The 27,928-nt window shown below is 40.0% G+C and overlaps 1 protein-coding gene across 2 annotated transcripts; it reads left to right on the top strand.

The window, feature by feature from the left end:
• On the top strand, positions 1-27,882 carry LOC117512420 (carcinoembryonic antigen-related cell adhesion molecule 5). Of its 2 annotated transcripts, XM_034172477.1 has the most exons (18): positions 1-85; positions 193-231; positions 5,455-5,748; positions 5,871-6,131; positions 6,297-6,584; positions 6,678-6,941; positions 8,822-9,112; positions 9,354-9,626; positions 9,768-10,037; positions 18,198-18,455; positions 23,092-23,364; positions 23,440-23,554; positions 23,641-23,798; positions 23,906-24,007; positions 25,897-25,965; positions 26,140-26,199; positions 26,284-26,343; positions 26,442-27,882. In XM_034172477.1, exons 1-18 carry the CDS (start codon positions 7-9, stop codon positions 26,504-26,506), a joined length of 3,219 nt encoding a protein of 1,072 aa, XP_034028368.1. In that variant the 5' UTR covers positions 1-6; the 3' UTR covers positions 26,507-27,882. The 2 variants fall into 2 exon arrangements, with proteins under 2 accessions (XP_034028368.1, XP_034028369.1); XM_034172478.1 differs by lacking the exon at positions 9,768-10,037.
• Positions 27,883-27,928: the final 46 nt, after the last annotated feature.

Below are 27,928 nucleotides of genomic sequence, written 5' to 3'. Positions count from 1 at the left end.
AAAAAAATGAGTCAACTTATCGACACAGACTCTACATGTGTAGCTCCATGTAAAATGTGGCTTATCAAGCTCATCACCATCACATGTAAGTTTCCAGACAATGTTTTTTTTCTTGTGTGTGTGTGTATATGATTTATATATTTATATTTTTGTACAATTCCAAATAATAACTTTTATCATCTCATTTGACAGTTTTGACTGCTGTTTGTGCAGCTCAGGATAAGGAGGATGGTATGAAACATTTCTCACACAACAACAAATGATTTCACCGCATGTTAATACTACAGAGGGCACTCATTTAAAACCATTTGTGTCATATTGATGTACGGTTTCAGTGCAAATGTATGCTAATTCTAGAAAACATTTGCTTGTGCACAAAAATATGCCAGAAATAAACAAGGCACTTTTAAAGTTTGCTTCTGTTTTCATAATTTCAAGAGGCAAAATCAGCCCAAAACAATAGTGAGGAACAGGAATTTCTAAAATTAACATGAGGAACCAACACCACCAGCCCAGCCTTACTTAAGCATTTGTGCATGTGTCATCGCTATTCTTCTCTAGTGCACTGCAGTATTTACAATATTTTTCTTTGTAAATATTTTATACAACTCTATGACCCAGCTATTGAGTGGATTCATAACTCCACAGTCAATCTCTTGAATGGAATATTGACCTCATCTCCTGCTGCAGTGCCCCATTTGTTGCATCGACAACGCAATCTATTTTATGCTAGTTGGTAATAATAAATTGATAAATGTTGGACCCATATAAACTGTCATAACATAGTGTAGGGCCCCTTCACACATAGTACGAATAAGTACAAATCAGGGAGAATCACAGCGAAACAACTCCTATTAGCGAACCACGAAAACATCAAGCTGACGTCGGGAAGGACACGTGGATGAGCAGGTGTGAACAATCGCAATGGGAACACAGTGCGAGCAGCTGGAGCTTGTGTAACCACATCACGCAGCTGCTGCGAAAAAAAATACATGCCACCCACAGGATTCGAACCTGCAATTTCCAAAAAATTTGATTGTCAACCATAAAGTTTACCACTGAGCTATCATCACTGTCCTATAAAAGGTGTGGAAAAATACCTGAAATCAACAAGGAAATAAATGTATTAATAAAAAAAATAAAACCACACACCATAAAAAAAACACTGCATTTTATTGAATCCCTCTTATCGAGTGAACAATGCAAGTATGAAGTGTCTGTTCTTCTGTTGATGATCCATGGTCACAAACGTACAGTCATGAAATGACATGAATGATGCAGTGTGCTCTTATCATGTCCACATCTGCTGGCCTGGCATGTCCGGCCGGCCCCGCGTGCATGTCCAGCCCAACATGCGTGTCCTGTAAACGGTGTGCCACAGGACAGACACCGCTCCATGTGGAACAGCGCTCATATGGGTGACGTGACATTCAGATCGCCCACTGAGTGTTATAATCTGACTGGCCGTTCACCTGGGGCAGGATGACAATGTGTGCATTGTGTGCTCACTTGCTGTAGCTTGTTGCAACAGCGATATATATTTTTATGTATGTCCATGTGAGGACAGCAAGCAGACACACGCGAGTCACAGTGGACAGTTGTAAGTTCAGGTACCATCCAAACATGGTACATGTTCCCCAGCTGTGACGTCCAGAACCAGAGATCTCAACAGCTGCAGCTGTTGGCTGACACGCCCCCTGTCAGTTCAGCGCACACACCAACGTCTCACTGTGTTTCTGTGTTATGTGATCATTTCTTTTTATTTATTTTTACTGCTATTTAGTTATCCCCCCCCCCCCCCCCCCCGCAACACATCCGCCATGTGTGTTGCAGGTGGGGGTGTAGCGCAACACACGCACGATTCACTCTCACGGCACAGGTGTTGCGAGGGGAACCGACACTCTGGCATGCCACATGTGCATTGTTGTTTTGCAACACCACACTCATGGGGGCACTTAGACAAATTTTCACATCCAGCTGGAAAGTGATTGTCTGCTGTGATTGACAGCGCATATGGCCACACATTTTGTAAGTGTCAAGCGAGTGGTGTTAGATGTTCATGTGTGTGTGTCACCTGGAATTTGGCCGACACCTGTCGCGAGAGGGATCGAATGGGCTCTCACAGCACACACACTGTCTTTCAGCCGCTGGTGTGTGCAAATAGTTGCAGGAACAGGTGTACGAGGCATTGGAGGCAGCTCAGATTTTACACGTATTGCATACAATTTCTGCTTCATGCACAGTTCAGCCACATTCCTACTATGTGTGAAGGGGCCCGTAGGGTTGTCATGACATTATTAAAGCCTACGATGGGCATAGATTTCCAAAGTGTTATGTCATGTATCATGACAATTTTCAGCCTTGTTCTACACTGTCTTCAAAACACAAAATCTTCTTTCAATCTTCTATTTTGTATTTTGAAGACCAATCAGTGCAATGAGCAGACTTATTTCATTTCTGTTTACAATGGTGATGGATTAAACAAATATGGTGAGTTATTTATATTGGTTTAATGTATTGACCATCAATTTGGCAATAGAATTTCAATTTCGTTCATGCCGGGAGTGCAAGTAGGCCCCATGGTATGCACAAACTTTGCTACAGCCTGTTCACCCAAGTTTTATGGTGGGTTTAAGATGTAATAATGCCATGACACAGGAGCTCACTTTGGAGCTGTATTACTTGTATGTCCAGTATATTCCCCATTCACACACACCCTGTACATATTTTCTATGCCCTTTTAGTCCAATCAAGGGTCAAGGGAGGGGGCTGGAGACTATCCCAGCAGGCATAGGGCGTGAGATGGGGTACACCCTTGACCGGGTGCCAGTCTGTCATATCTTAATTTTTATTTATATATACGAGGTCTGTTAGAAAAGTATCCAACCTTAAAATACTTTTCTAACAGACCTCGTATATATATATATATATATATATATATATATATATATATATATATATATATATATATATATATATATATATATATATATATATACACAGTAGTGTTCAGAATAATAGAAAAGTAGAAAAGGGGGTGTTGTGGCATTCAGTCAGTTAGTTCATCAATTTTGTGAAACAAACAGCTGTGAATCAGGTGTCCCCTATTCAAGGATGAAGCCAGCACCTGTTGAACATGCTTTTCTCTGAGGAAAATGGGACATTCAAGACATTGTTCAGAAGAACAGCGTAGTTTGATTAAAAAGTTGATTGGAGAGGGGAAAACTTATACGCAGGTGCAAAAATTATAGGCTGTTCATCTACAATGATCTCCAATGCTTTAAAATGGACAAAAAAAAAAAAAAAAAACAGACGCGTGGAAGAAAACGGAAAACAACCATCAAAATGGATAGAAGAATAACCAGAATGGCAAAGACGCACCCATTGATCAGCTCCAGGATGATCAAAGACAGTCTGGAGTTACCTGTAAGTGCTGTGACAGTTAGAAGACGGCTGTATGAAGCTAATTTATTTGCAAGAATCCCCCGCAAAGTCCCTCTGTTAAATAAAAGACGTGCAGAAGAGGTTACAATTTGCCAAAGAACACATCAACTGGCATAAAGAGAAATGGAGGAATATTTTGTGGACTGATGAAAGTAAAATTGTTCTTTTTGGGTCCAAGGGCCGCAGACAGTTTGTGAGATGACCCCCAAACTCTGAATTCAAGCCACAGTTCACAGTGAAGACAGTGAAGCATGGTGGTGCAAGCATATGGGCATGTTTCTCCTACTATGGTGTTAGGCCTATATATCGCATACCAGGTATCATGGATCAGTTTGGATATGTCAAAATACCTGAAGAGGTCATATTGCCTTATGCTGAAGAGGACATGCCCTTGAAATGGGTGTTTCAACAAGACAATGACCCTAAGCACACTAGTAAACGAGCAAAATCTTGGTTCCAAATCAACAAAATTAATGCCTCGCAGATGTGAAGAAATCATGAAAAACTGTGGTTATACAACTAAATACTAGTTTAGTGATTCACAGGATTGTTAAAAAAAAAAGCAGTTTGAACATAATAGTTTTGAGTTTGTAGCGTCAACAGCAGATGCTACTATTATTGTGAACACCCCCTTTTCTACATTTTTTTTTACTAATAGCCCAATTTCATAGCCTTAAGAGTGTGCATATCATGAATGCTTGGTCTTGTTGGATTTGTGAGAATCTACTGAATCTACTGGTACCTTGTTTCCCATGTAACATATCATGATGCTTGCACCACCATGCTTCACTGTCTTCACTGTGAACTGTCTGCCATCTGAGGTTTCAGTTTCATACATGGGCGTAGGCAGTTGCTGTGTTCTCATCTACATTTTCATGTTGTATATCCTCGTAGTTACCACTGTTATTAGTGATCATTTGTGATTACATACATTCATCCAGAGTACTTACCTATCTATCTATCTATCTATCTATCTATCTATCTATCTATCTATCTATCTATCTATCTATCTATCTATCTATCTATCTATCTATCTATCTATCTATCTATCTATCTATCTATCTATCTATCTATCTATCTATCTATCTATCTATCTATCTATCTATCTATCTATCTATCTATCTATCTATCTATCTATCTATCTATCTATCTATCTATCTATCTATCTATCTATCTATCTATCTATCTATCTATCTATCTATCTATCTACAAATATAAATACAGAAGATGCATTAGTTTTTCTTAAAAAATATTAAATTCTTTCTTTCTTTCTTTCTTTCTTTCTTTCTTTCATTTCTCCAAAAGCAAAATTTCTTTTTTGATGTTTTCCTGCAACACACATGAAATTTGGGGTTGTTGTTGTTCAGGTTTGTAAAATCATTCTTTTTAAAATTTTAATTCTTTTTTGTATTTATTTATTTGTTTTTGAGTGACCATAGCCAAGTGATTTTGGGTTGCCATGTGCACATACATAGAAGTTAACTTTGTTTGTTGGACTCAGAATCAGAATTAGAATCGCCTTTATTGTCATTGCAATTTACATTGCAATGAGATTTGAGTGCAACTCCAAAAGCTGCTTTTCCGAGGTGCGAGTAATTATTAGCCAACTAAAAGATAATAAAATTTAACAAAACAATTTAAATATATGTACAACTAAAAATAAAGTGTGGACAAAATATAAAATTGCTGTTGTTTTGTTTTATTATATGATAATGAGCCTTCCAGGTTAATAATGTATTTATTTATTTAATAAAATAAAATAAACCACATTTGATTTTTGTTTAGATAGGAATGCATTAAACCATCATACTAATATTAATCAAACTTTTTGCACAGTACTGTGTATAAGACATTGAATTTGCATGTTGAATGTTCACTATTAATTATTGTTTGGACAAATATCAAGTCAGATTTGCAGTGTTTAGACTTAAATATGCATGGTTGTTTATTTATTTGCAATATGTTCTTTCATTATGAGATTAATATCAATATTTTTTTATACATTTCCAGACCCACCCACACCATCTCTGCAGCTGAAATCAGACTGGTTTGATGTGTTCCCTTCTGAGAAAGTGGAGTTCAGTTGTAATGTTAAAAACAGAACTGACTGGACTTTTATATGGTACCACAATGGAGAGAAAGTTCCAGACCACAACCCAAACTTTCATTTTGCTGCAGAGGGATCAATACTTACCCTCACTGTAGCAACACAAATATATTCTGGTAATTACTCTTGCAAAGGAAAACACAAACTGGAAGGCCTTAACACTGAAGAGAGTGAATTCATTGAACTCAAAGTCTATTGTAAGTTCCATTATGCAGCATCATGCATATAGACATACAAATTTTTACAATGTATTCAGCATGTGATGCAGTATAACTGATGAAATATTAACAACCCCACCTTCCACCCCTTTTCTGTTTAGCAAAAAAACCCAAACCCACTGTGACCCAAACTCCAAACTTTGGCACTATGTTCCGTGGAGAATCTGTTTCCCTCAGATGCATGGTTGATGTGTCATCTGGGTGGGAGTACATGTGGTACAGTGATGGCAAAAAAATTCAAGCAACTGATATATATAACGTAAGTTCAGCAGATCAGCCTCACAGTGTGAAGTACAGCTGCCGAGCCAGGAGAGGACAATTCTTCTCTGAGGAAAGTGACACAAAGACGCTAGACTTCTCAGGTGAATAATGTTAGAATACCATTATGATTGGCACTATCACAAAAACTAACACTACACCGCTTGTTTGCTGATGATATAGTGATTTTCTTAAATCTTCAACATTTTAAGGTTCCTTTCTCTTATTCTTCTATTTTAAGTGAGTTTCAATCTTGTGCTAATTTTCAGACCCACCTCAGCCATTTCTGAATCTGCTGACACCATGGTTGGATGTGTTCCAGTCTGAGAAAGTGGAGTTAAGCTGTGAAGTTAATGGCCCCGACTGGACATTCACCTGGCATAAAAATGCAGCGATACTACATCCTGACTCATCAATTATCTTGAGCCAAGGAGGCTCACTGCTCACTATCCCTTCAGTCGATCTAACCCACCAAGGTCTCTATGAGTGCAAAGCACAGCACAAATCCAGGCAGATCAGCTCTGGATTCAGCAATCCAACCAGTATCACTGTTTATGGTGAGCTTCCGTGCATCTATAAGTATTCCAATCATAAAGCAATCTTCAAAGTACATTGTTAGATCTTGAAGTTATTATCTTTTTTTCATACAGCTGTCCTACCCAAACCGTTACTGAGAAAGGATCCCGGTTTTACCCAGATGTATGTTGGAGAAACAGTGCACATGACCTGCATAGTTGATGAGGCTTATGACTGGGAGTATCTCTGGTACCAAAATGGACACAAGCTGAGTGAAACCAGCGAAAATTTCACCATCCCTCTCAGCCTATTTGACGGTGGCAAATACTCATGCAAGGCCATAAGAGGTAGCAATACTTTGACAGAGCACAGCAACGAAGTGATCCAAGATGTTCTTGGTAGGTACAGCAGTTCATATTTAGTGTTGCCTTTTATGAAAATGTATACAAATTTGTGAGGTGCTAATAATTACACAGAATAATATGAACCCCCCCCAGGCCATTTTCAAAGAAAGCAAAAGAGCAGCGCATCTTGCTTCTTTTGTGTGATGCATTTCCTGATGAAGCAGGATGCTGTGGTGTATCAGGGAGGCAACTCAGTCGGGTGGAGTAAATATAGTCCTGGTTAGAATTATTGACACACAAGAAATTTTAAAAAATTAAATGTGTTCATAAAATAAATGCAATTATACAAATTTTGTGCAGTCATAATATTTAATAAAATTTCCAAAATTATGGAACAACAACTTCAACAACTCTTCCATATTATGTCACAGTTTTTGAGACACTTAGGAATTTCCAGTAAATCTTCACTTTGCATCCAGTTTTCTTTGGACAAGGCAGGAGATGGACACATTAGCATTTCCAAGTCACTGAATGTCTGAGTTAATTTAGTGGCACTTCAATCAGTAAGAAAGAAAAGAAGTATGGTCCTGTATAGTTAATCTGTCTCTAGTAGGCACTTCTCGAAAGAAGTGTGACTATACTGGAAGGAGAAGATATCAAGACACCCAAAACAACTGCACTGTGCAACTGCTGTCTCTTGCATCACAAGTCACAACACAATGTTGCAGTGGACCAAAGAAGCACTATAATAAAATAAAACAGATCATCTCTAGTTTTTAGTGTCTCATGTGCTTTCTTGCAACTGTAGCTGAAATTTCCAATATCCTTTAAAGAAAACCCTTCTCCTTAGAACCATCCTATGCTCATACAAGTAGTGTCATAGGATGGTTGGTCAATGATTTTTATTTGGAGGCTGAACTTTCTGAGGGTATCCATGTCCTCTTGGTTCACTTCTGGCCATCTGACATTTTAATTGCATGTTAGACTTGTCGGGCTTGGTGTGTGGGTGGGTCTCAGGCATGTAGGAGGAGTGGGAATGGGAGGCAAAGTGCCTTGGTGGTTAGCACTGTTGCCTCACAGCAAGAAAGGTTGTGGGATCGCTTTCCACCTGGTCCTTTCTGTGTGGAGTTTGCACGTCCTCCCGTGTTCTTGTGGGTTTCCTCCGGGAGATCTGAATTCCCCCACTTCCAAAAACATGCAGGTTAGGTGAATTGGGAAACCTAAAATAACCGCAAGTGTGAGAGAGAGAATGAATGCGTTTGTCTGTTTATATGTAGCCCTGCCATAGACTGGCGTCTGTCCAGGGTGTACCCACCTCTCACCCAATGACCCTTCCATGATCCTTCATTGGAAAAAAGTGGGTATGGAAAAAAATGAATGAATGACAAGTGACTTTGTGACATCACAAGCAAATCATAATATGAAGTCATGTACATGTTAGGCCATGGAAGACTCCATAAAATTTTGGAGGTGATCTGGGTCCGGATTCTGGACCAAGTTTCATTTTATATAGGCTTTGAAGGATTACGTTAAAACTACTTCACAGATTCTCACCAAATTTTCACCATGGAGGCATATTAGGCCAAGGAAGATGCCATTAAATTTTGGAGGTGATCTGGATCCAGATCTGGATTCTGGATCAAGATTTCACTTTGTATAGGCTTTGAAGGATTACTTCAAAACTATTTCACAGATTCTCACTAAATTTACACCACAGATAGATATGGGTATAGGGCATGGAAGACTCCACTGAATTTTGGAGGTGATCCGGATCCGGGTTGGCGGACGTTAGAAATCTCTGTTTGCTGTTGTTCATTTTGTGTCCTTTCCATTGAATTTACTGCAATACATTACGTTGTGTACTTTCTGTATATGCTTTGTATTTAACATTTGAAACAAAAATATATAATATAATAAAAAATTTTTCTCTTTAGAAATTCCTGTTCCATCTTTGAACCTAACAAGCCAGTGGTTTGATGTTTTCCCCACTGAGAGTGTGGAGCTGAGCTGTGTTATTCAGAGCGACTTAAAGTGGATGTACACATGGTATAAAGATGGATACAAGGTCCAGAGTGGCAACACTTTGTCCTTTGGTCCAGATGGAACAAGTCTTTCCATCAAATCTTTTTCAGACTTAAATGCTGGACAGTATACATGTGTGGGACAGCTCGCCGACAGGTCTGTCACCAGCAATGTCAGCTCTGGACTATCGCTGACAGTTTATGGTAACACTGATTTCTATTAACTGAGATAAAAATATCTAAGCATTGGTTGTTAGTACTTTGTATGACGTCATAGTATTTACAGTATGAGCACCTTTCTCTTTAAACTTGATGTCATAGTATAAAGTGTAATAACAGTAGCACTGTGTGTGTGTGTGTGTGTGTGTGTGTGTGTGTGTGTGTGTGTGTGTGTGTGTGTGTGTGTGTGTGTGTGTGTGTGTGTGTGTGTGTGTGTAATCCTCAGATAAGAAACCCAGCATCACACTGACACAGGATCCAGAGTATAAAGTGATGTTTCCTGATGAATCAGTGTCTCTTCGATGTCATGTTAATGTCTCCTCGGGATGGGAGTACAGTTGGTTCAAAGATGGACAACAACTGGCCATAAATAAAGACGCTCTCATCATTCACTCTCTTAGGAAAACAAACAGTGGATCATATAAATGTCAAGCAAAAAGAGGGCAAAATCAAGTGTTCCTCACAGCCTTCAGCCAGACTGCAGGACTTGAAATTGAAGGTAAATGTACCTCCTAATTTTCACAATGTAGGAAGGACTTTCTGTGTTGCATCTCTGAGCAGTTCTGAAACTGTCTGTTTTGTCCGATGTTTCATGATGAGTAACAGACTGATTTTTTTTTCTTCATCTTTGTTCATTCAGCACAAAAGCCTAAACCTTTACTGACTCAAGAGCCAAATGCTGATAAAGTGTACATCGGAGAGTCAGTGTCCTTCAAATGTGCGGTTGGCATTTCATCCGATTGGAAATATCAGTGGTTCAAAGATGAAGTAGCACTCGTAGTCACTGGCAGCACTTTAAGCATCAATGCCACTTATTTTTCTGACAGCGGAGCCTATGAGTGCAAAGCAACACGGAGCAAAACGTTATTCAGTACAGCTCATAGCGACAAACAGACCTTGAACATATCTGGTGAGAAAATGAAGCTTATTACAGGCCCACATGGTAGCGTACGCAGGGGTATTGTTTTTTGTTCTCTGTGTGAGTGAGCAACATGAGTCAAAGTTGTATCTTCTACTCAGGGCAAAGTGGCACATAGCACAAGGATAGTATCATTGCTAGTTTCCATCCAACACAGGTGTTATTTTAACGCCAGGAACCTATGTTTTATGAATAATTGTGCACTTGCATCTCAATGGGCGTGTTGGTCTAAAAATGAGGTGTGGTCAAGCATGGAGCTGGTGAATTTATATTGTCTATCACCAGAAAGCATTTGTACCCGAGACCACCAAAAACCAGGTCTAAAGTCCAGCTTTGTGTATGTCTTTATTTATAAAGCACCATACTCGGATACGTATTACATAAGTGGATTGTATATATTGTTGGCAGTTGCCTGCAACAGTGTTTAAGTATGATGGGGTATTATGGTCACAGTAGAAGAAAAAAACAGCATGAGGGAGGAAAAAACAAATATTTATGAACGCTCCTTCCTGTTCTCTCTCACATGCACTGACAAAACATGTACTGCTCAGGTAACAGATAATAAATAATGACAATATTAATATGTAGAGCACTGTGATAGGCTGGCATTCTGTCCATGGCGTACCTTGCCTCTTGCCCAATGTGGGTGCAAAAAAATAATGAATGAATTAATTAAAGGCAGGCATGTTCAAAGCTGGTGCACCACTGTGATGTATGCTTTTGGCATGTCTGAGATGGAAGATTGGAAACTAAATGTTGTTCCATAGTGGAAGAAATATCAGGTTTTCCCCATACACAGGCAATAATATGCAAAGCAACATCATATACAACATACACAAAGAAAGTGAATTGAAAACAACCATTAAACAAAATAAAACTAAACACAGAAAAATACAAAACTTCACTGTACTGCTTCCCTGCTTCACTGCAGGCAGCTTTGGTGGCCACTGTGTGCTCTGACAAGTTGGTGCTCATCCTTGAGTTTGCCAGAAATTGTTTCATCAGCATCGACTTTCTCAATGTTGAGGAATTGGTTAGGGCCCCTTCACACATAGCACAAATAAGTAGGAATCAGGGCAAATCACGGCGAAACAGCCTGCACGAAAACATTGTGCTGACATCAGGAGGGACACATGGTCGGGCAGGCATAAACGATCCCACTGCGACACAGTGCGACCAACTGGAGTGTTTGCATCCACATTGCGCAGCTGCTGTGGAAAAAAAAACAAACATGCCACCCATGGGATTCAAACCTGCAATTTACAAAAGCTCTAATTGCCAAACAGAAACTTTACTACTGCACTAAACTATAAAAGGTGCATAAAATGCATGAAATGAACAAGGAGATAAATTATTTAACAAAAAAATAAATAACAAAATCACACACCATAAACAACACCGCATTTTATTGAATCCCTCCTATCGAGCGGGCAATACAAGTATGAACCGTCTGTTCCTCTGTAGATGACCCATGGTCACAGATGTGCAGTCATGAAATGACATGAATGAAGTAGTTCGCTCTTATCATGTCCACATCTGCTGGCCCGGCGTGTCCAGCTGGCCCCGCGCATGTTTGGCCTGACACATGTGTCCTGTGGACGGCGCACCGCAGGACAGACACTGCGTAGTGTGGAACACAGCTCATGTGGGTGACATGACATTCAGATCACCCGCTGCCTGATATGATCTGATGGTCCGTTTCACCTGGGGCAGCCTGTCAATGTGCACACTGTGCGCTCACTTGCTGCAGCCCGTCACAACAGCAATATACACACACGCGTCACAGCAGAGGTGTCAACTGTACTTAAGTACACTTTTTAGGTATCTGTACTTTACTCCTTTACTTATTTTTCTGCCTGCTTCTGACTTCTACTCATTACATTTTCACACAAGTATCTGTACTTTCTATTCCTTACATTTTTAAAACAAACAGCCTCGTTACTCTTGGCTTCAGTTTAATGTTTATATATATATATATTTCACGTCATGTGCGCCTGTAATCAACTTTTCTGCAGCGCGGCTTTGCTTTGAACCGTGAACCAATCGAAGCAGTGGTTCGCAGATTGAATGCTTCGACCTATTGCTTCGTTTATTCTTTCTTTCTTTCGCTTAATTTCCCCCCGCTAAAATCCTAAAGAGCATACTTCTGTGAGTATTATTTACCTTTTCTACGTTAAACCGACCTGTTATGGTCTTCTGAAACAGCTGATAGATGTATTTTATAACTTAAAAACGGGAGCGACGCTAACGCGTTAGCATGTCTATGGCGTTTTCAATGTTAAAACTTAGCATTAAGCAATTGCAGCTCTCATCACGTTCGGGTGCATTTGTTTTCAAATTGTAATATTTCTTAAATTTATTTTTGTTTATATATCAATAATCTAATGATTATTATATGCAATTTTAGAGAAAGAGGCAAAAAGAACCTGAATAGAAACACAACAGAAAATATAAAAGCAACTAACAATGAACATACATAAATAAATACATACATAAATAAATGTTTCCTGTGAACACCTAGTGACTCTTACACCTCCACTTCATCCCTGTCTTATTTAATGACAGTTTGTTTCAGTCAAACCATATTTTCAATGTGTTAATTTATTCAGTGATTTCCTCCAGAACTATCTGCCAAACTAGAAAACTGCTGCATCCTTGTAGAGCAGAATACTACTGGAATGAATTTGAATAAGGAAAAGTTGTGTTGTTGTTTTTTTTTTTTTTTTTTTTTTTTTTTTTTTTTTTCCTTCACTAAATGGATGCTGCACTCACTGCAGTTTATTGTCTGGAATAGTCCCAGATTGCATTTCAGAGCTTCTAGAATTGAAACATTTTCGTGCAGGTGGTGTTAGCGGGTAATTTTGGGTTTTGGGTCTTGGGCCACATGTAGAACGAATAAGATTTTAAATTAAGCTTTCAATTCATATAGTGGCATCTACCTTTTTTTTTTTTTTTTTAAAGGTTACTTTATACTTTTATACTTTAAGTAGGTTTTGGAGCACATACTTTTTCACTTTTACTTGAGTAAAGAGGTCAAGTTGATACTTCAACTTTTACCAGAGTGTTTTTAAACTGCAGTATCTATACTTCTACTTAAGTAACAAATGTGTGTACTTTTGACACCACTGCGTCACAGTGGACAGTTGTTAGGTCTTATCCATCAAAACAGTACGTGTTCTCCAGCTGGGATGTCCAGAACCATACATCTCAACAGCTGCTGCTGTCGGTTGTCATGCTGCTTGTAAGTTCAGTGCACACACCAACGTGTCACTCTGTTTCTGTGTTATGTGATCATTTTCTTTTAATTATTTGTTATGTAATTGTGTATGTATGTAGTGTAGTACGTATTAATGTACCTGTCCTGGCTGTGGTCTCTGTGTTTTTAATGTGTCACGTCCTGTGTACTGACCAGTCATTTGTGTCTCTGGTCAGCTGCTGGGAGCCGCCTCCCCGTGCTGTGTGCGCTCAGACGTGGCAGTCCGGCCTCGCATGTCAAATCAAATCAAATGAATTTCATTTATATAGCGCCAAATCACAACAAACAGTTGCCCCAAGGCGCTTCATATTGTAAGGCAAAGCCATACAATAATTACGGAAAAACCCCAACTGTCAAAACGACCCCCTGTGAGCAAGCACTTGGCGACAGTGGGAAGGAAAAACTCCCTTTAACAGGAAGAAACCTCCAGCAGAACCAGGCTCAGGGAGGGGCAGTCTTCTGCTGGGACTGGTTGGGGCTGAGGGAGAGAACCAGGAAAACGGCATGCTGTGGAGGGGAGCAGAGATCAATCACTAATGATTAAATGCAGAGTGGTGCATACAGAGCAAAAACAGAAAGAAACACTCAGTGCATCATGGGAACCCCCCAGCAGTCTACGTCTATAGCAGCATAACTAAGGGATGGTTCAGGGTCACCTGATCCAGCCCTAACTATAAGCTTAGCAAAAAGGAAAGTTTTAAGCCTAATCTTAAAAGTAGAGAGGGTATCTGTCTCCCTGATCTGAATTGGGAGCTGGTTCCACAGGAGAGGAGCCTGAAAGCTGAAGGCTCTGCCTCCCATTCTACTCTTACAAACCCTAGGAACTACAAGTAAGCCTGCAGTCTGAGAGCGAAGCGCTCTATTGGGGTGATATGGTACTATGAGGTCCCTAAGATAAGATGGGACCTGATTATTCAAAACCTTATAAGTAAGAAGAAGAATTTTAAATTCTATTCTAAAATTAACAGGAAGCCAATGAAGAGAGGCCAATATGGGTGAGATATGCTCTCTCCTTCTAGTCCCCATCAGTACTCTAGCTGCAGCATTTTGAATTAACTGAAGGCTTTTCAGGGAACTTTTAGGACAACCTGATAATAATGAATTACAATAGTCCAGCCTAGAGGAAATAAATGCATGAATTAGTTTTTCAGCATCACTCTGAGACAAGACCTTTCTAATTTTAGAGATATTGCGCAAATGCAAAAAAGCAGTCCTACATATTTGTTTAATATGTGCATTGAATGACATATCGTGATCAAAAATGACTCCAAGATTTCTCACAGTATTACTAGAGGTCAGGGTAATGCCATCCAGAGTAAGGATCTGGTTAGACACCATGTTTCTAAGATTTGTGGGGCCAAGTACAATAACTTCAGTTTTATCTGAGTTTAAAAGCAGTAAATTAGAGGTCATCCATGTCTTTATGTCTGTAAGACAATCCTGCAGTTTAGCTAATTGGTGTGTGTCCTCTGGCTTCATGGATAGATAAAGCTGAGTATCATCTGCGTAACAATGAAAATTTAAGCAATGCTGTCTAATAATACTGTCTAAGAGAAGCATGTATAAAGTGAATAAAATTGGTCCTAGCACAGAACCTTGTGGAACTCCATAATTAAACTTAGTCTGTGAATAAGATTCCCCATTTACATGAACAAATTGTAATCTATTAGATAAATATGATTCAAACCACCGCAGCGCAGTGCCTTTAATACCTATGGCATGCTCTAATCTCTGTAATAAAATTTTATGCTCAACAGTATCAAAAGCAGCACTGAGGTCTAACAGAACAAGCACAGAGATGAGTCCACTGTCTGAGGCCATAAGAAGATCATTTGTAACCTTCTCTAATGCTGTTTCTGTACTATGATGAATTCTAAACCCTGACTGAAACTCTTCAAATAGACCATTCCTCTGCAGATGATCAGTTAGCTGTTTTACAACTACCCTTTCAAGAGTTTTTGAGAGAAAAGGAAGGTTGGAGATTGGCCTATAATTAGCTAAGATAGCTGGGTCAAGTGATGGCTTTTTAAGTAATGGTTTAATTACTGCCACCTTAAAAGCCTGTGGTACATAGCCAACTAATAAAGACAGATTGATCATATTTAAGATCGAAGCATTAATTAATGGTAGGGCTTCCTTGAGCAGCCTGGTAGGAATGGAGTCTAATAGACATGTTGATGGTTTGGAGGAAGTAACTAATGAAAATAACTCTTGCCAGTCTAACCAAATACCGGCATCACTGAAAGCAGCCAAAGAGAACGATATGTTTTTGGGATGGTTATGAGTAATTTTTTCTCTAATAGTTAAAATTTTATTAGCAAAGAAAGTCATGAAGTCATTACTAGTTAAAGTTAAAGGAATACTCGGCTCAATAGAGCTCTGACTCTTTGTCAGCCTGGCTACAGTGCTGAAAAGAAACCTGGGGTTGTTCTTATTTTCTTCAATTAGTGATGAGTAGTAAGATGTCCTAGCTTTACGGAGGGCTTTTTTATAGCGCAACAGACTCTTTTTCCAGGCTAAGTGAAGATCTTCTAAATTAGTGAGATGCCATTTCCTCTCCAACTTACGGGTTATCTGCTTTAAGCTGTGAGTTTGTGAGTTATACCACGGAGTCAGGCACTTCTGATTTAAGGCTCTCTTTTTCAGAGGAGCTACAGCATCCAAAGTTGTCCTCAATGAGGATCTAAAACTACTGACGAGATAATCTATCTCACTCACAGAGTTTAGGTAGCTACTCTGCCCTGTGTTGGTATATGGCATTGGAGAACATAAAGAAGGAATCATATCCTTAAACCTAGTTACAGTGCTTTCTGAAAGACTTCTACTGTAATGAAACTTATTCCCCACTGCTGGGTAGCCCATCAGAGTAAATGTAAATGTTAAGAAATGATCAGACAGAAGGGGGTTTTCAGGGAATACTGTTAAATCTTGAATTTCTATACCATAAGTCAGAACAAGATCTAAGGTATGATTAAAGTGGTGGGTGGACTCATTTACATTTTGAGCAAAGCCAATCAAGTCTAACAATAGATTAAATGCAGTGTTGAGGCTGTCATTCTCAGCATCTGTGTATGTTAAAATCGCCCACTATAATTATCTTATCTGAGCTAAGCACTAAGTCAGACAAAAGGTCCGAAAATTCACAGAGAAACTCACAGTAACGACCAGGTGGACGATAGATAACAACAAATAAAACTGGTTTTTGGGACTTCCAATTTGGATGGACAAGACTAAGAGACAAGCTTTCAAATGAATTAAAGCTCTGTCTGGGTTTTTGATTAATTAACAAGCTGGAGTGGAAGATTGCTGCTAATCCTCCACCTCGGCCCGTGCTACGAGCGTTCTGGCAGTTAGTGTGACTCGGGGGTGTTGACTCATTTAAACTAACATATTCATCCTGCTGTAACCAGGTTTCTGTAAGGCAGAATAAATCAATATGTTGATCAATTTTTATATCATTTTCTAACAGGGACTTAGAAGAGAGAGATCTAATGTTTAATAGACCACATTTAACTGTTTAAGTCTGTGGTGCAGTTGAAGGTGCTATATTATTTTTTCTTTTTAAATTTTTATGCTTAAATAGATTTTTGCTGGTTATTGGTGGTCTGGGAGCAGGCACCGTCTCTACGGGGATGGGGTAAAGAGGGGATGGCAGGGGGAGAGAAGCTGCAGAGAGGTGTGTAAGACTACAACTCTGCTTCCTGGTCCCAACCCTGGATAGTCACGGTTTGGAGGATTTAAGAAAATTTGCCAGATTTCTAGAAATGAGAGCTGCTCCGTCCAAAGTGGGATGGATGCTGTCTCTCCTAACAAGACCAGGTTTTCCCCAGAAGCTTTGCCAATTATCTATGAAGCCCACCTCATTTTTTGGACACCACTCAGACAGCCAGCAATTCAAGGAGATCATGCGGCTAAACATGTCACTCCCGGTCCGATTGGGGAGGGGCCCAGAGAAAACTACAGAGTCCGACATTGTTTTTGCAAAGTTACACACCGATTCAATATTAATTTTAGTGACCTCCAATTGGCGTAACCGGGTGTCATTACTGCCGACGTGAATTACAATCTTACCAAATTTACGCTTAGCCTTAGCCAGCAGTTTCAAATTTCCTTGAAATGTGTGTTCATGTCTGTACATACATATGAGCATTTTATGCAAGTCCCCCCTGCATGCCACATGTGTGGAGGGGAGCAGGGGGCACGAAACACATGCACACGTGTGAGACACATGCATCACAGGTGTGTTGCTTTTTGCAACGCCACACTCGTGGGGGCACTTAGACAAATTTCAGATCCAGCTCGAAAGTGATCATCTGCTCACTATTTTCATGCTGACAGCACGAATGGCCACACATTTTCTAAGTGTCAAACGAGTGGTGTTAGATGTTCATGTGTGTCACCTGGAATTTGGCCGACATCTGCCGCGAGAGGGATCGAATGGGCTCTCACAGGGCACACTCTGTTTTTCAGCCACTGGTGTGCACAAATAGTTGTAGCGACACATGTACAAGGCATTGGTAGCTACAATTTTTCAGGAATGGCATGGAATTCCTCCTTCATGTGTTAGTCGGCTTAAATCATGTTATGTTTGAAGGGGCCCTAAAAGATGCGCCGATGACACATCACCTTCTATGGTGAAAGTTTTGTATGATTGTCAGAATTAAAGTGGCTCAATTTTAAAGAGAATTGATCAAAATGTCCAGACTGTACATAAAAATAAGATATGATATTACAGTGTCACAAAGAATTCCTTTACATGAATCAGTGTCAAATATAAACCATGTGTATTGGACATTTTGAGTGCCTCTTTGGACTGCTGTCTTTGTGGATCTTTATTGGAATAATTCCATACATACTTTGGTAATAATAATAATACTGTGGCTGTTCCTCTTTAGAAATCCCTGTTCCCATATTGAAACTGAGGACCCCGTGGTCTGATGTTTTCCCTACTGAGAGTGCAGAGATGAGCTGTGAGATGCAAAGCAGCTCAGAGTGGACGTACTCGTTGTTCAAAAATGGAGAAAAGGTCCAGAGTGACAAGGATGTAGCTACGTTTTTAGTCAGCTCAGCTGGCCAGTACAACTGCAGGGCACACCACAAGAGCAGGCCAGTCAGCAGTACCTTCAGTTCTGGACTTCTTCTCAAAGTCTACGGTAAGACAATTCAAAACTCATTTTCACAGAGCTGTGGAGAAATATTTTGAATACATTGGAATGCAAGTGCACACGGGAGGATTAACAGATGAGCTTCCCTGAGCTGAAGAACAGCAAACCTAAGTCACATGGGACCTCACCTTTTTCTCCATAATAATATTGTGGTGATCTACAAGAAATAACTTCTTACACTCAAGAACTATAATTTTATTATGCTTATTTGTGTTTTAGTTTGCTGACACATTACTTGGTCCATGTGAGGCAAACGTTCACTGCTATGGTTCATCCCACATATGCACAAACCCCACCCCTATAGCTACTGTGTGTGCGCGCGCGCGAGCTCACGTGTGTATAAAAACTACTACCACTGATACTTAATAACACAGCTTTTGTTAGCTGAACACTGTCCCATTCCATAATGGGAATTTATGCATCTTTCATTCTTAAAACTCAAACACATACTTTTGGGGACCTCATTGAAAATAATAATTGGCTAAAACAGATATTTTCAAATTTGTTTTCTAAGCACTTAAACATTTATAGCAATCCAGCCTGTAAGTGCTCCACTCGCATTGGACAATTGCATTGTATGAGAGAAATGATTTTCCACAGATAAGAAAAGGAAATATGTGGGTGTCAGTGGGACCCAATGAGCTCTAAGTGAACTCAAACTGTGTCTTTCTGAACATTATTATTGCATGGTGTGGTTATTATCAAGTAATGTACAGGGGCGTGTGACATTTTGTACTGATATATATGAGGTCTGTTAGAAAAGTATCCGACCTTTTTATTTTTTTCAAAAACCTGATGGATTTGAATCATGTGTGCTTGCATGAGCCAACCTTGAACCTTCGTGCGCATGCGTGAATTTTTTCACGCCTGTCAATTGTGTCATTTGCTTGTAAACAGCCTTTGTGTGAGGATGGGTGGAGTCTCTCATCGGATTTTCTTTGCAAGGAAAATGGCGGAACAACTGGAGCAGCGCGACTGCATCAAATGTTGCCAGAAACTGGGCGACAGCCAGGTGGAAACCATTCGGATTATTCAGACGGCTTTCGGTGACGATGCTATGGGCATCACACAGATTAAGGAGCGGTACAACCGGTTTAAAGACGGTCGCACAACAGTGGAGAGCGAGCCACGCTCCGGTCGGCCATCAACATGCTGAAATGACCAGATCATTTCCAAAGTGAACGCTGTGGTGATGTGGGACCGTCGTGTGACTGTCCGAGAAATTGCGGAAGAGGTGGACATCAGCACTTTTTTGGCACATTCCACTGTGACAGAAGATTTGGCCATGAAAAGAGTTGCAGCGAAATTTATGCCGATGGCTTCGGCACGAAGCTGCTGATGGAGCAAAAGGACCACCGTGTTGAATTCTCACAGGGCATGCTGAACGTCGAAAAATGATGCCCACCTCTTCCACCATTCAGAAGATTCAGACGGCTTTCAGTGACTTTTCGGTCGTGTGACTATCCGAGAAATTGTGGAAGAGGTGGGCATGTTACAGCATGTGAGACAAAAAATAAAAAGGTCGGATACTTTTCTAACAGACCTCATCTATATATATATATATATATATATATATATATATATATATATATATATATATATATATATATATAGTGAGGAAAATAAGTATTTGAACACCCTGCAATTTTGCAAGTTCTCCCACTTAGAAATCATGGAGGGGTCTGAAATTTTCATCTTAGGTGCATGTCCACTGTGAGAGACATAATCTAAAAAAAAAAATCTGGAAATTACAATGTATGATTTGTTTTAATAATTTATTTGTATGTTACTGCTGCAAATACGTATTTCAACACCTGTTCAAATTTCACACCAATCAATGTTAATATTTGGTACAGTAGCCTTTGTTTGCAATTACAGAGGTCAAACATTTCCTGTAGTTTTTCACCAGGTTTGCACACACTGCAGCAGGGATTTTGGTCCACTCCTCCATACAGATCTTCTCCAAATCTTTCAGGTTTGGAGTTTCAGCTCCCTCCAAAGATTTTCTATTGAGTTCAGGTCTGGAGACTGGCCAGGCCACTCCAGGACCTTGAAATGCTTCTTACGGAGCCCCTCCTTAGGGCCCTGTCCCACTGGGGAGAGGATCAATTGCACATGAATTAAGTACACAAATTACGGCATTAGTTGTCGTCCACAACAAAAATGGCCAAAAATGACAAATGTCCCAGTATGAATTACGGATATATTAATAATATATAGTGAATATATGATGAACAATCACGGTTGTATAACGCATGTAGTGAGGAAACGGGTCAGACGCATTGCGATTATCACGGCAGTATTACAGGTGTATTATGAATGCATCGCGCACGTGTTGCGCGTGCATGGCATCTGCATTGCGGTCATAAAATAAGCTCACTCGGGCCGTCGGCATCACTATTCATGCCAACAATACAGCCTCTGGAGCAATTGCTGGACTTGGGCAAGTTGATCACAGAGTTAATGTTCATGTTGTCATGCGAGGGTTAACTGTTCATGAGTTTGGGGAGCGGGAGGGGGGAAGCCGCTCGGGGTGTGAGACGGTGTTTTGTTTTTTGTTTTTTTGTTGGTTTTTTTTGTCACAGAAAACAGCCTTCAGCGTGAGTTGTGGCTAAACAGCAACTCTTCCTTTTGTTGGTGTTAAATAAAAGTCCTGGAGGAGACCCGTTTGCAGCAGTTATATCTTTGTGGATTTACACAGCCAGACCGGCACTGACTGGCAGGTATGTCGTTTTCTTCCGCACTTTGGGTTCACGTGACGTGTTTGTTATGCATTCACAGACTGTCCGCAACTCAGCTGCAAAGCAGATGTAATAAAAACGCTTTATTTGTGGCCAATTTATATGCATTCGCTACAACATATTTTAGTTTGTGATGTGGATGTGATAGGCATGATATATATCTGTTTTACACACTGTCCCTGTACGCTGCCAAGCCGCAAATCCCCGTTGCAGATATCAGAGGTGAACGGCAGATATACAGCGCATAGAGTGAGTATGTATTGTGTATGTATTGAGTATGTAAGGCGGATGTTATCCGCATCCAGATTTCTGAGCAGCTCAAAAATCCTGGCTGCGGACATGCGTGCCTCTGCGGATGATCACGGACGTGTTCGGATGACAGCCGACTCATACAGCCATGTTACACGGATATTGCGGCGAATATGGGCCAATTTTGTGCGCAATCCATACGCAAATCCTCCTAAACGCCAGTGGGACAGGGCCCTTAGTTAGTTGCCCTGGCTGTGTGTTTTGGGTCATTGTCATGCTGGAAGACCCAGCCATGACCCATCTTCAATGCTCTTACTGAGGGAAGGAAGTCGTTTGCCAAAATCTCACAATACATGACCCCATCCCTCCAATACGGTGCAGTCGTCCTGTCCCCTTTGCAGAAGAGCACCCCCAGAGTATGATGTTTTCACCCCCATGCTTCACGGTTGGGATGGTTTTCTTGGGGTTGTTCTCATTCTCTAAACATGGTAAGTGGAGTTGATTCCAAAAAGCTCTATTCTGGTCTTATCTGACCACATAACCTTCTCCCATGCCTCCTCTGGATCATCCAGATGGTCACTGGTGAACTTCAAACGGGCCTGGACATGTGCTGGCTTGAGCAGGGGGACCTTGCTGCCCTGCAGGATTTTAAACCATGACAGCATCATGTGTTACTAATGTAATCTTTGTGACTGTGGTCCCAGCTCTCTTCAGGTCATTGAACAGGTCCTTCTGTGTAGTTCTGAGCTTTCTTAGAATCATCCTTACCCCACAAAGTGCGATCTTGCATGGAATCCCAGACCGAGGGAGATTGACAGTCATCTTGTGTTTCTTCCACTTTCTAATAAATAATCATAACAGTTGTTGTCTTCTACCAAGCTGCTTGCCTGTTGTCCTGTAGTCCATCCCAGCCTTGTGCAGGTCTACAGTTTTGTCCCTGGTGTCCTTAGACAGCTCTTTGATCTTGGCTGTGGTGGACAGGTTGGAGTGTGATTGACTGAGTGTGTGAACAGGTGTCTTTTATACAGGTAACAAGTTCAAACAGGTGCAATTAATACAGGTAAAGAGTGCAGAAAAAGAAGTCTTCTTAAAGAAAGATTAACAGGTCTGTGAGAGCCAGAATTCTTGCTGGTTGGTAGGGGTCAAATACTTATTTGCAGCAGTAACATACAAATAAATTATTAAAAAAAATCATACATTGTGATTTCCGGATTTTTTTTTTTTTTTAGATTATGTCAGACCTTTCCATGATTTCTAAGTGGGAGGACTTGCAAAACCGCAGGGTGTTCAAATACTTATTTTCCTCACTGTACATGGATTGCTGGAGTTCCATATTTATTATTTATGATTATATGTATATTTTTGCACATATTCTGGTAATGTGCTCACAACGTTGCAAACAATTGTTACAAGATGCAAACAAGTGAAGGTTGCAATGGAATGTTGCCAGACAGGTATAGCTCAGGTCTCCATACCCACATTAATCTGCCCGATTGTACAGCAATCCAAATTTAATCATAACAGAATTGTGTGTGTGTGTTGCTGAGCACTAGGATTTGTTTTTCGCTCTTGTGTGCAGTTTCATCTAACAAATGTTAAATAACAATAAAAATGTTATTATGATCATCTCCTAGATATGAAACCCAGCATCATTCTGACCCAGAATCCCTACTATGATGTAATGTACACTGAAGAGTCAGTCTCCTTTAGCTGTCACGCTAATGCCTCTCATGGATGGGAGTACGAATGGTATAAAGATGGCAAAGAGCTGTCCGTGTCTGGCAACCACCATAAAATCAATGTTACTGTGGAGTCTCACAGTGGATCATACAAATGCAGAGCAAGAAGATACGGGACAAAAGTGTTTCTTACAGACTACAGCCAGGACATTAAACTTCACATTCAAGGTGAGTGTTCGATTGTTGATTGTATTTATATTGTTGTGTATGTGCAGGTGTTAAATGTGACTTTTGTTTGTGCAGCTCGCCCACGGGTGGACATAAGCCTGTTAACTGGTTGGTCTGAAGTCTTTTCGACAGACAGCCTGGTGCTCAGATGTGAGGTGTCAGGAAGCCAAGACCAATGGAATTACACATGGTACCAACCAAAAGCCCTCAAGAATGACTCATACAAGAGGTTTATTGATGTGTCCTGTCTGATGATTCAATGTGACAATTAAACAGGTTCAAAGAGGGAGAAGCAGTTGCTCTGCCACCCTCTGACAAACACACAGTCATGCCTCAGAACGACCCCGAGCAGAGTCAATACACGTGTCAGGGGAACCGCAGTGGGAGACCTTCATACTCACAGCAGAGTGAGCCCTTCAAGACCAAGAACCTTCGTCAGTACTCCACTGGATTAAGAAGTCATCAGTTTTTAACATAACAGATGTTTTTTGTGTGTGTGTGTGTGTGGCTTTAATTTTTACTGTTTTTTTCTTTTTTGTAGTCCTGAAAAGACGAGTGCTTCTTTCCATCTCTGGCTGTCTCTTCTTTGGCATCATTGTTGTCTTTCTTGGATGCATCGCCCTCAGAGTGTTCCGTAAACCAGGTTTCTCTCCATTTATTTATTTATTTATTTATTTATTTTTGTCTAATATTTGCAATTTTTTCAATTGCAATCATAAAGGGGGTATCTATTATATTATTAGTGACCTGGGACAGTAACACCACACACTTGGTAAAGAAGGTACATCAAAGACTCCACTTTCTGAGTATCCTCACGAAAAATAACATAAACCAGAGATTGCTAGTGTCTTTTAGCCAGTCTACCATGGAGAGCATCCTCACATATTGCCTTTGTACGTGGTTTGCCAGCTGCATGGTGGCAAATGGGATAGAGTTCCAGAGGGTTACCAAAATGGCAGAGAAGATCATTGGGTGCCCTCTACCCACACTGGGGGACCTTCATGGCTCTTACTGTCTCAGGAGAGTCAACACCATCCTAAAGGACTCATCCCAACCTGTCTGCCTGAGCTACTGCCATCAGGCAGATGGTACAGGACCATTAAAACAAGTACAAATAGATTGAAACAGTTTCTACCCAACCGCTGTTAGAGCTTTGAATGCCACTGGAACCAAATAGCCATGTCACATGGCACACTTGAAATAAGTGCAATATTTGTTTATGTGCAATATCCACTGCCACTGAAATATCCACAGTTTTGTACATACTTTTCTCTCTTTTTTGTATGCAATCTCTTTTTTGTTACTACATTCTTACAATTTTTTTCTTCTTTTAATTTGCGCTCTTGACATACCTCTTTCATTCGGTTAAATTTTATGTTTATTTTTCTTTTCCTTCCCAAACCTTTCAAGTCTGCGAGTGGTTTATTCATGTTTCTATTTGCACTTAAAGGCTTGCACCTTACCTTTCGTTGTACTGGTTACAATCACAATAAAGAATCTGAATCTGCATCTGTAATATAGAAATATATAGATATTTAGAAATATAATTTGGGTTGGAGTTGAGTGCACTCCATCCATGTCCAAATCCCTAGTTTTAAGTCTAAGTTCTCATGATTTGAGTCCAGATATTAGGAAAGCATGGAAAAGGAAAATTCTTGAAGCCTGTCAGGGCCTGTGCTTATCCACAGACACAGTAGCATGAAGCAGATTAGAGTCTACAACTCCCTCTGGACAGAATGTTAGTCTAGCACAGGTTACATCCCCAGCCAAAGCCGGTAGCCATTTACAGCAGGGTGGACTTGGACAATACAGATGAAGCATCTTGCCCAAGGAAACAGAAACATTGAGTGATTAGGAATCACACACATGTCGGATAGGAGTTGAGCTACCAATATGTAGAATATTGGTAGCAATTCTACATTATCCCATCAGTCCCCAAGGATCCTTCAAAGAGACCTGGCACCAAAGATATCCATTTTTCACCTTACTCAATACTACATAAAATTAAATAGACTTCTCAAGATCATTGTACTTAAAACAGTGCCCCCACCTGCACTTTCATCCAATTTATTGACAGATAACAAAGCTGTTGGGTCTTGGTGGAGGTATGCTCGATCTGAATGCCTTCTAGTTTGTTTTTTTTTTTTTACTTCATTATATTTTAAGCATCAGTACCTCAGTGTCTGTAGGGTATTTGTGAGTACACTGAAAAAAAATGCTACTTTGGATCAACTTAAAAAAATTGTAATTTGTTACAGCTAATTTTTTTAGTTTCTCACAATGTATATTTATGATTTTCTAAAGTGATTCCAGCAGATTTAAACTGGAAACCACAATTTCCCATTAGACCAATGTAAATAAGTACTTTGAATGAAGTGCACAGTGTTTCACTTTTTTCAGTGTATGATATCATTTTCCCTGTATTAACTTGTTGAAAAGTTGTATTATGTGATCCATGCAAATGTAACTGCAGTATCTGGCCTCGCTGTGGAACAAGCTAAACATTATAAATGACCTTTGTCTTGTACACAGCTGAGAATGCAGAGACTGTTGAGGAGCCCAACTTGTTTCTCACCATGGCTGAGCTGAAAGCACGCGATGGTACGTTTTTACCACTTTTCATGAGTTTCTGGTTTTGCTAACTCATTCTGAAAACAGCAATGGCAATTATTCATTTCATAAGTTCTTGAAATTCCTTTATGAAACTGCCAGGGGTACATTTTAGGCCATGCTGCAGGTGCTCAAATATTTTCCATTTCCTCGTCCCTCCAATAGATGCACCGTGTCCGCTGGTCCAGTACATCACTGATGTATCACTGAATGTTCCAACTAAAGGTGAAGAACCTGAACATTATGAAAGTAACTTCAAGAAAGCTGTGATCTGAAACCTCCCTGCTCTTTAAACAATCTGTCCTTTAGATGAAGATGACAACTGCAGTGAAGATTCCCCACTATGCATAACCTCAGAGGGAGACCAAGGTAACATAAGCGCATATTACTAATGCATTTTATCGATGAAGCATTTGGATGATAAAGTGCTATTGATAATATCCCAATATCTTCTTCTTTGTCTTTAGCTGTGACATCTGAGAGCAATGGTACAGCGGAAACCAACGGCGGACTTGTTTCCTTTAAATCATGACTCGGCAAAGACCAATTTTCATTTCCTTAGCTACAGAATGGAAAAGTATTCATTGATAACTTTATGACATCATAAAACAATCAGCTGTATATAAGTTAAGCTACTAATGCCCAACGAACATTCACAGGTTCTCTGTTTCAGGTCTGGATGGACTGCTGAGGCTTAATTTAAAGGGGTCATATTACATACCACATGGAATGAAAATGTTATAATAGTAATAGTAATAGTAATTATAATAGTCAAAAAATGCATCTTTTTTGGCTATTAACATTTATAGCCAAAAATGCATTATAGATGCTAATGGTTCCTAAAATAATAATAATAATAAAAAAACAATTTTCAGGTTCTAAATTCAGCCTGTTTCTGTGACTGTTACTTTAAATGGAAAGGATCTGCCAGTGGCCACACCCACTTTTCATTTAAAAAGGTGGCATGTCTCAGCCTATCACAGGTGGTGCAGCTGTTCACCACACAGCACAGTTTAGCTCAGTGAATGTGTTGCCCACAGAAACCAGCGTCCAAATGTGGATTTCTTTTATATATGTCATGGAAGTCTAAAACAAGTTAATTTAAGCCTAAAATTTCCTTATTCAGTACTTTAACATTTCACATAATCCCCCTGATGGCCCCCTGCGCTTCCCAGAATGCACCACAGCGCCAGCAGAGTTCCAGCGTCTCACAGCGCATATACGAAACAATGGCTAGTGAGGATGTGGATGGCATTGGTCCAGCGAGTTCATGGGCGATTATGATGATGACACGTTCTCCCAAGTTGAGAGGGTTGTCTCGAGGAGGTGTAACACCTGTGATGGACGTCTGCTGTGCCCCGATGTTGTTGTCCACACTTCACAAGGTTTGTTTACATTGTGCTCTGAACCGGAACTCTGCTGAAACTGACCTCTCGCGTGAGTCACAGACCGCAAAATGGTGTGAGATTCACAACTGCGAAACAGCGAATAGCTGGGGGTTTCGACATGCACAGACATAGAATTGTGGGGCTTTGAGGACATTTACCTTGACACCCTAAAAGGTGGATAAAATAGATAGTATTTTTGACCCCTTTAAAACTGCATTATATTTAAAAATTTTAGTTTAAAAGCAGTTTGTAATGTTTGACAAGTGACATTTTAGTAGTGCTACAGATGTCATGTGATCACCAGTGTCACTAAAATGTATTTTCTGTACACTGTGAATTTTGTGAAAATCTGTTAAAGTGATGGACCAACTGACTGACCAATGAATGTGCACACATTTGTTTTTACCGGAAAGCGTACGTACACATTTTAATCACATTACTGTATTACAGAACTGAGTCTCAGATATACAACCCCAAATCAAAAGAAGTTGGAATGATATGGAAAATGTGAATTAAAAAACAAAACTGCAGTGGTCCTTACATTTACTTTGACTTAGGTCATCACA

Source organism: Thalassophryne amazonica, chromosome 6, assembly GCF_902500255.1.
Source record: "Thalassophryne amazonica chromosome 6, fThaAma1.1, whole genome shotgun sequence".
Lineage (NCBI taxonomy): Eukaryota > Metazoa > Chordata > Actinopteri > Batrachoidiformes > Batrachoididae > Thalassophryne > Thalassophryne amazonica.
Note: the sequence above shows the minus strand (reverse complement) of the source record. Positions and strands in the feature narration are given on the sequence as shown.

What these genes read in the sequence shown, in the direction of transcription:
- LOC117512420 (XM_034172477.1), top strand. Translation starts at nt 7, where the DNA reads ATGAGTCAACTTATCGACACAGACTCTACATGTGTAGCTCCATGTAAA. An exon ending in TGCAGGACTTGAAATTGAAG is followed by an intron (nt 9,627 to 9,767) that starts GTAAATGTACCT and finishes TTGTTCATTCAG; the next exon opens with CACAAAAGCCTAAACCTTTA. An exon ending in ACTTCTTCTCAAAGTCTACG is followed by an intron (nt 18,456 to 23,091) that starts GTAAGACAATTC and finishes ATCATCTCCTAG; the next exon opens with ATATGAAACCCAGCATCATT.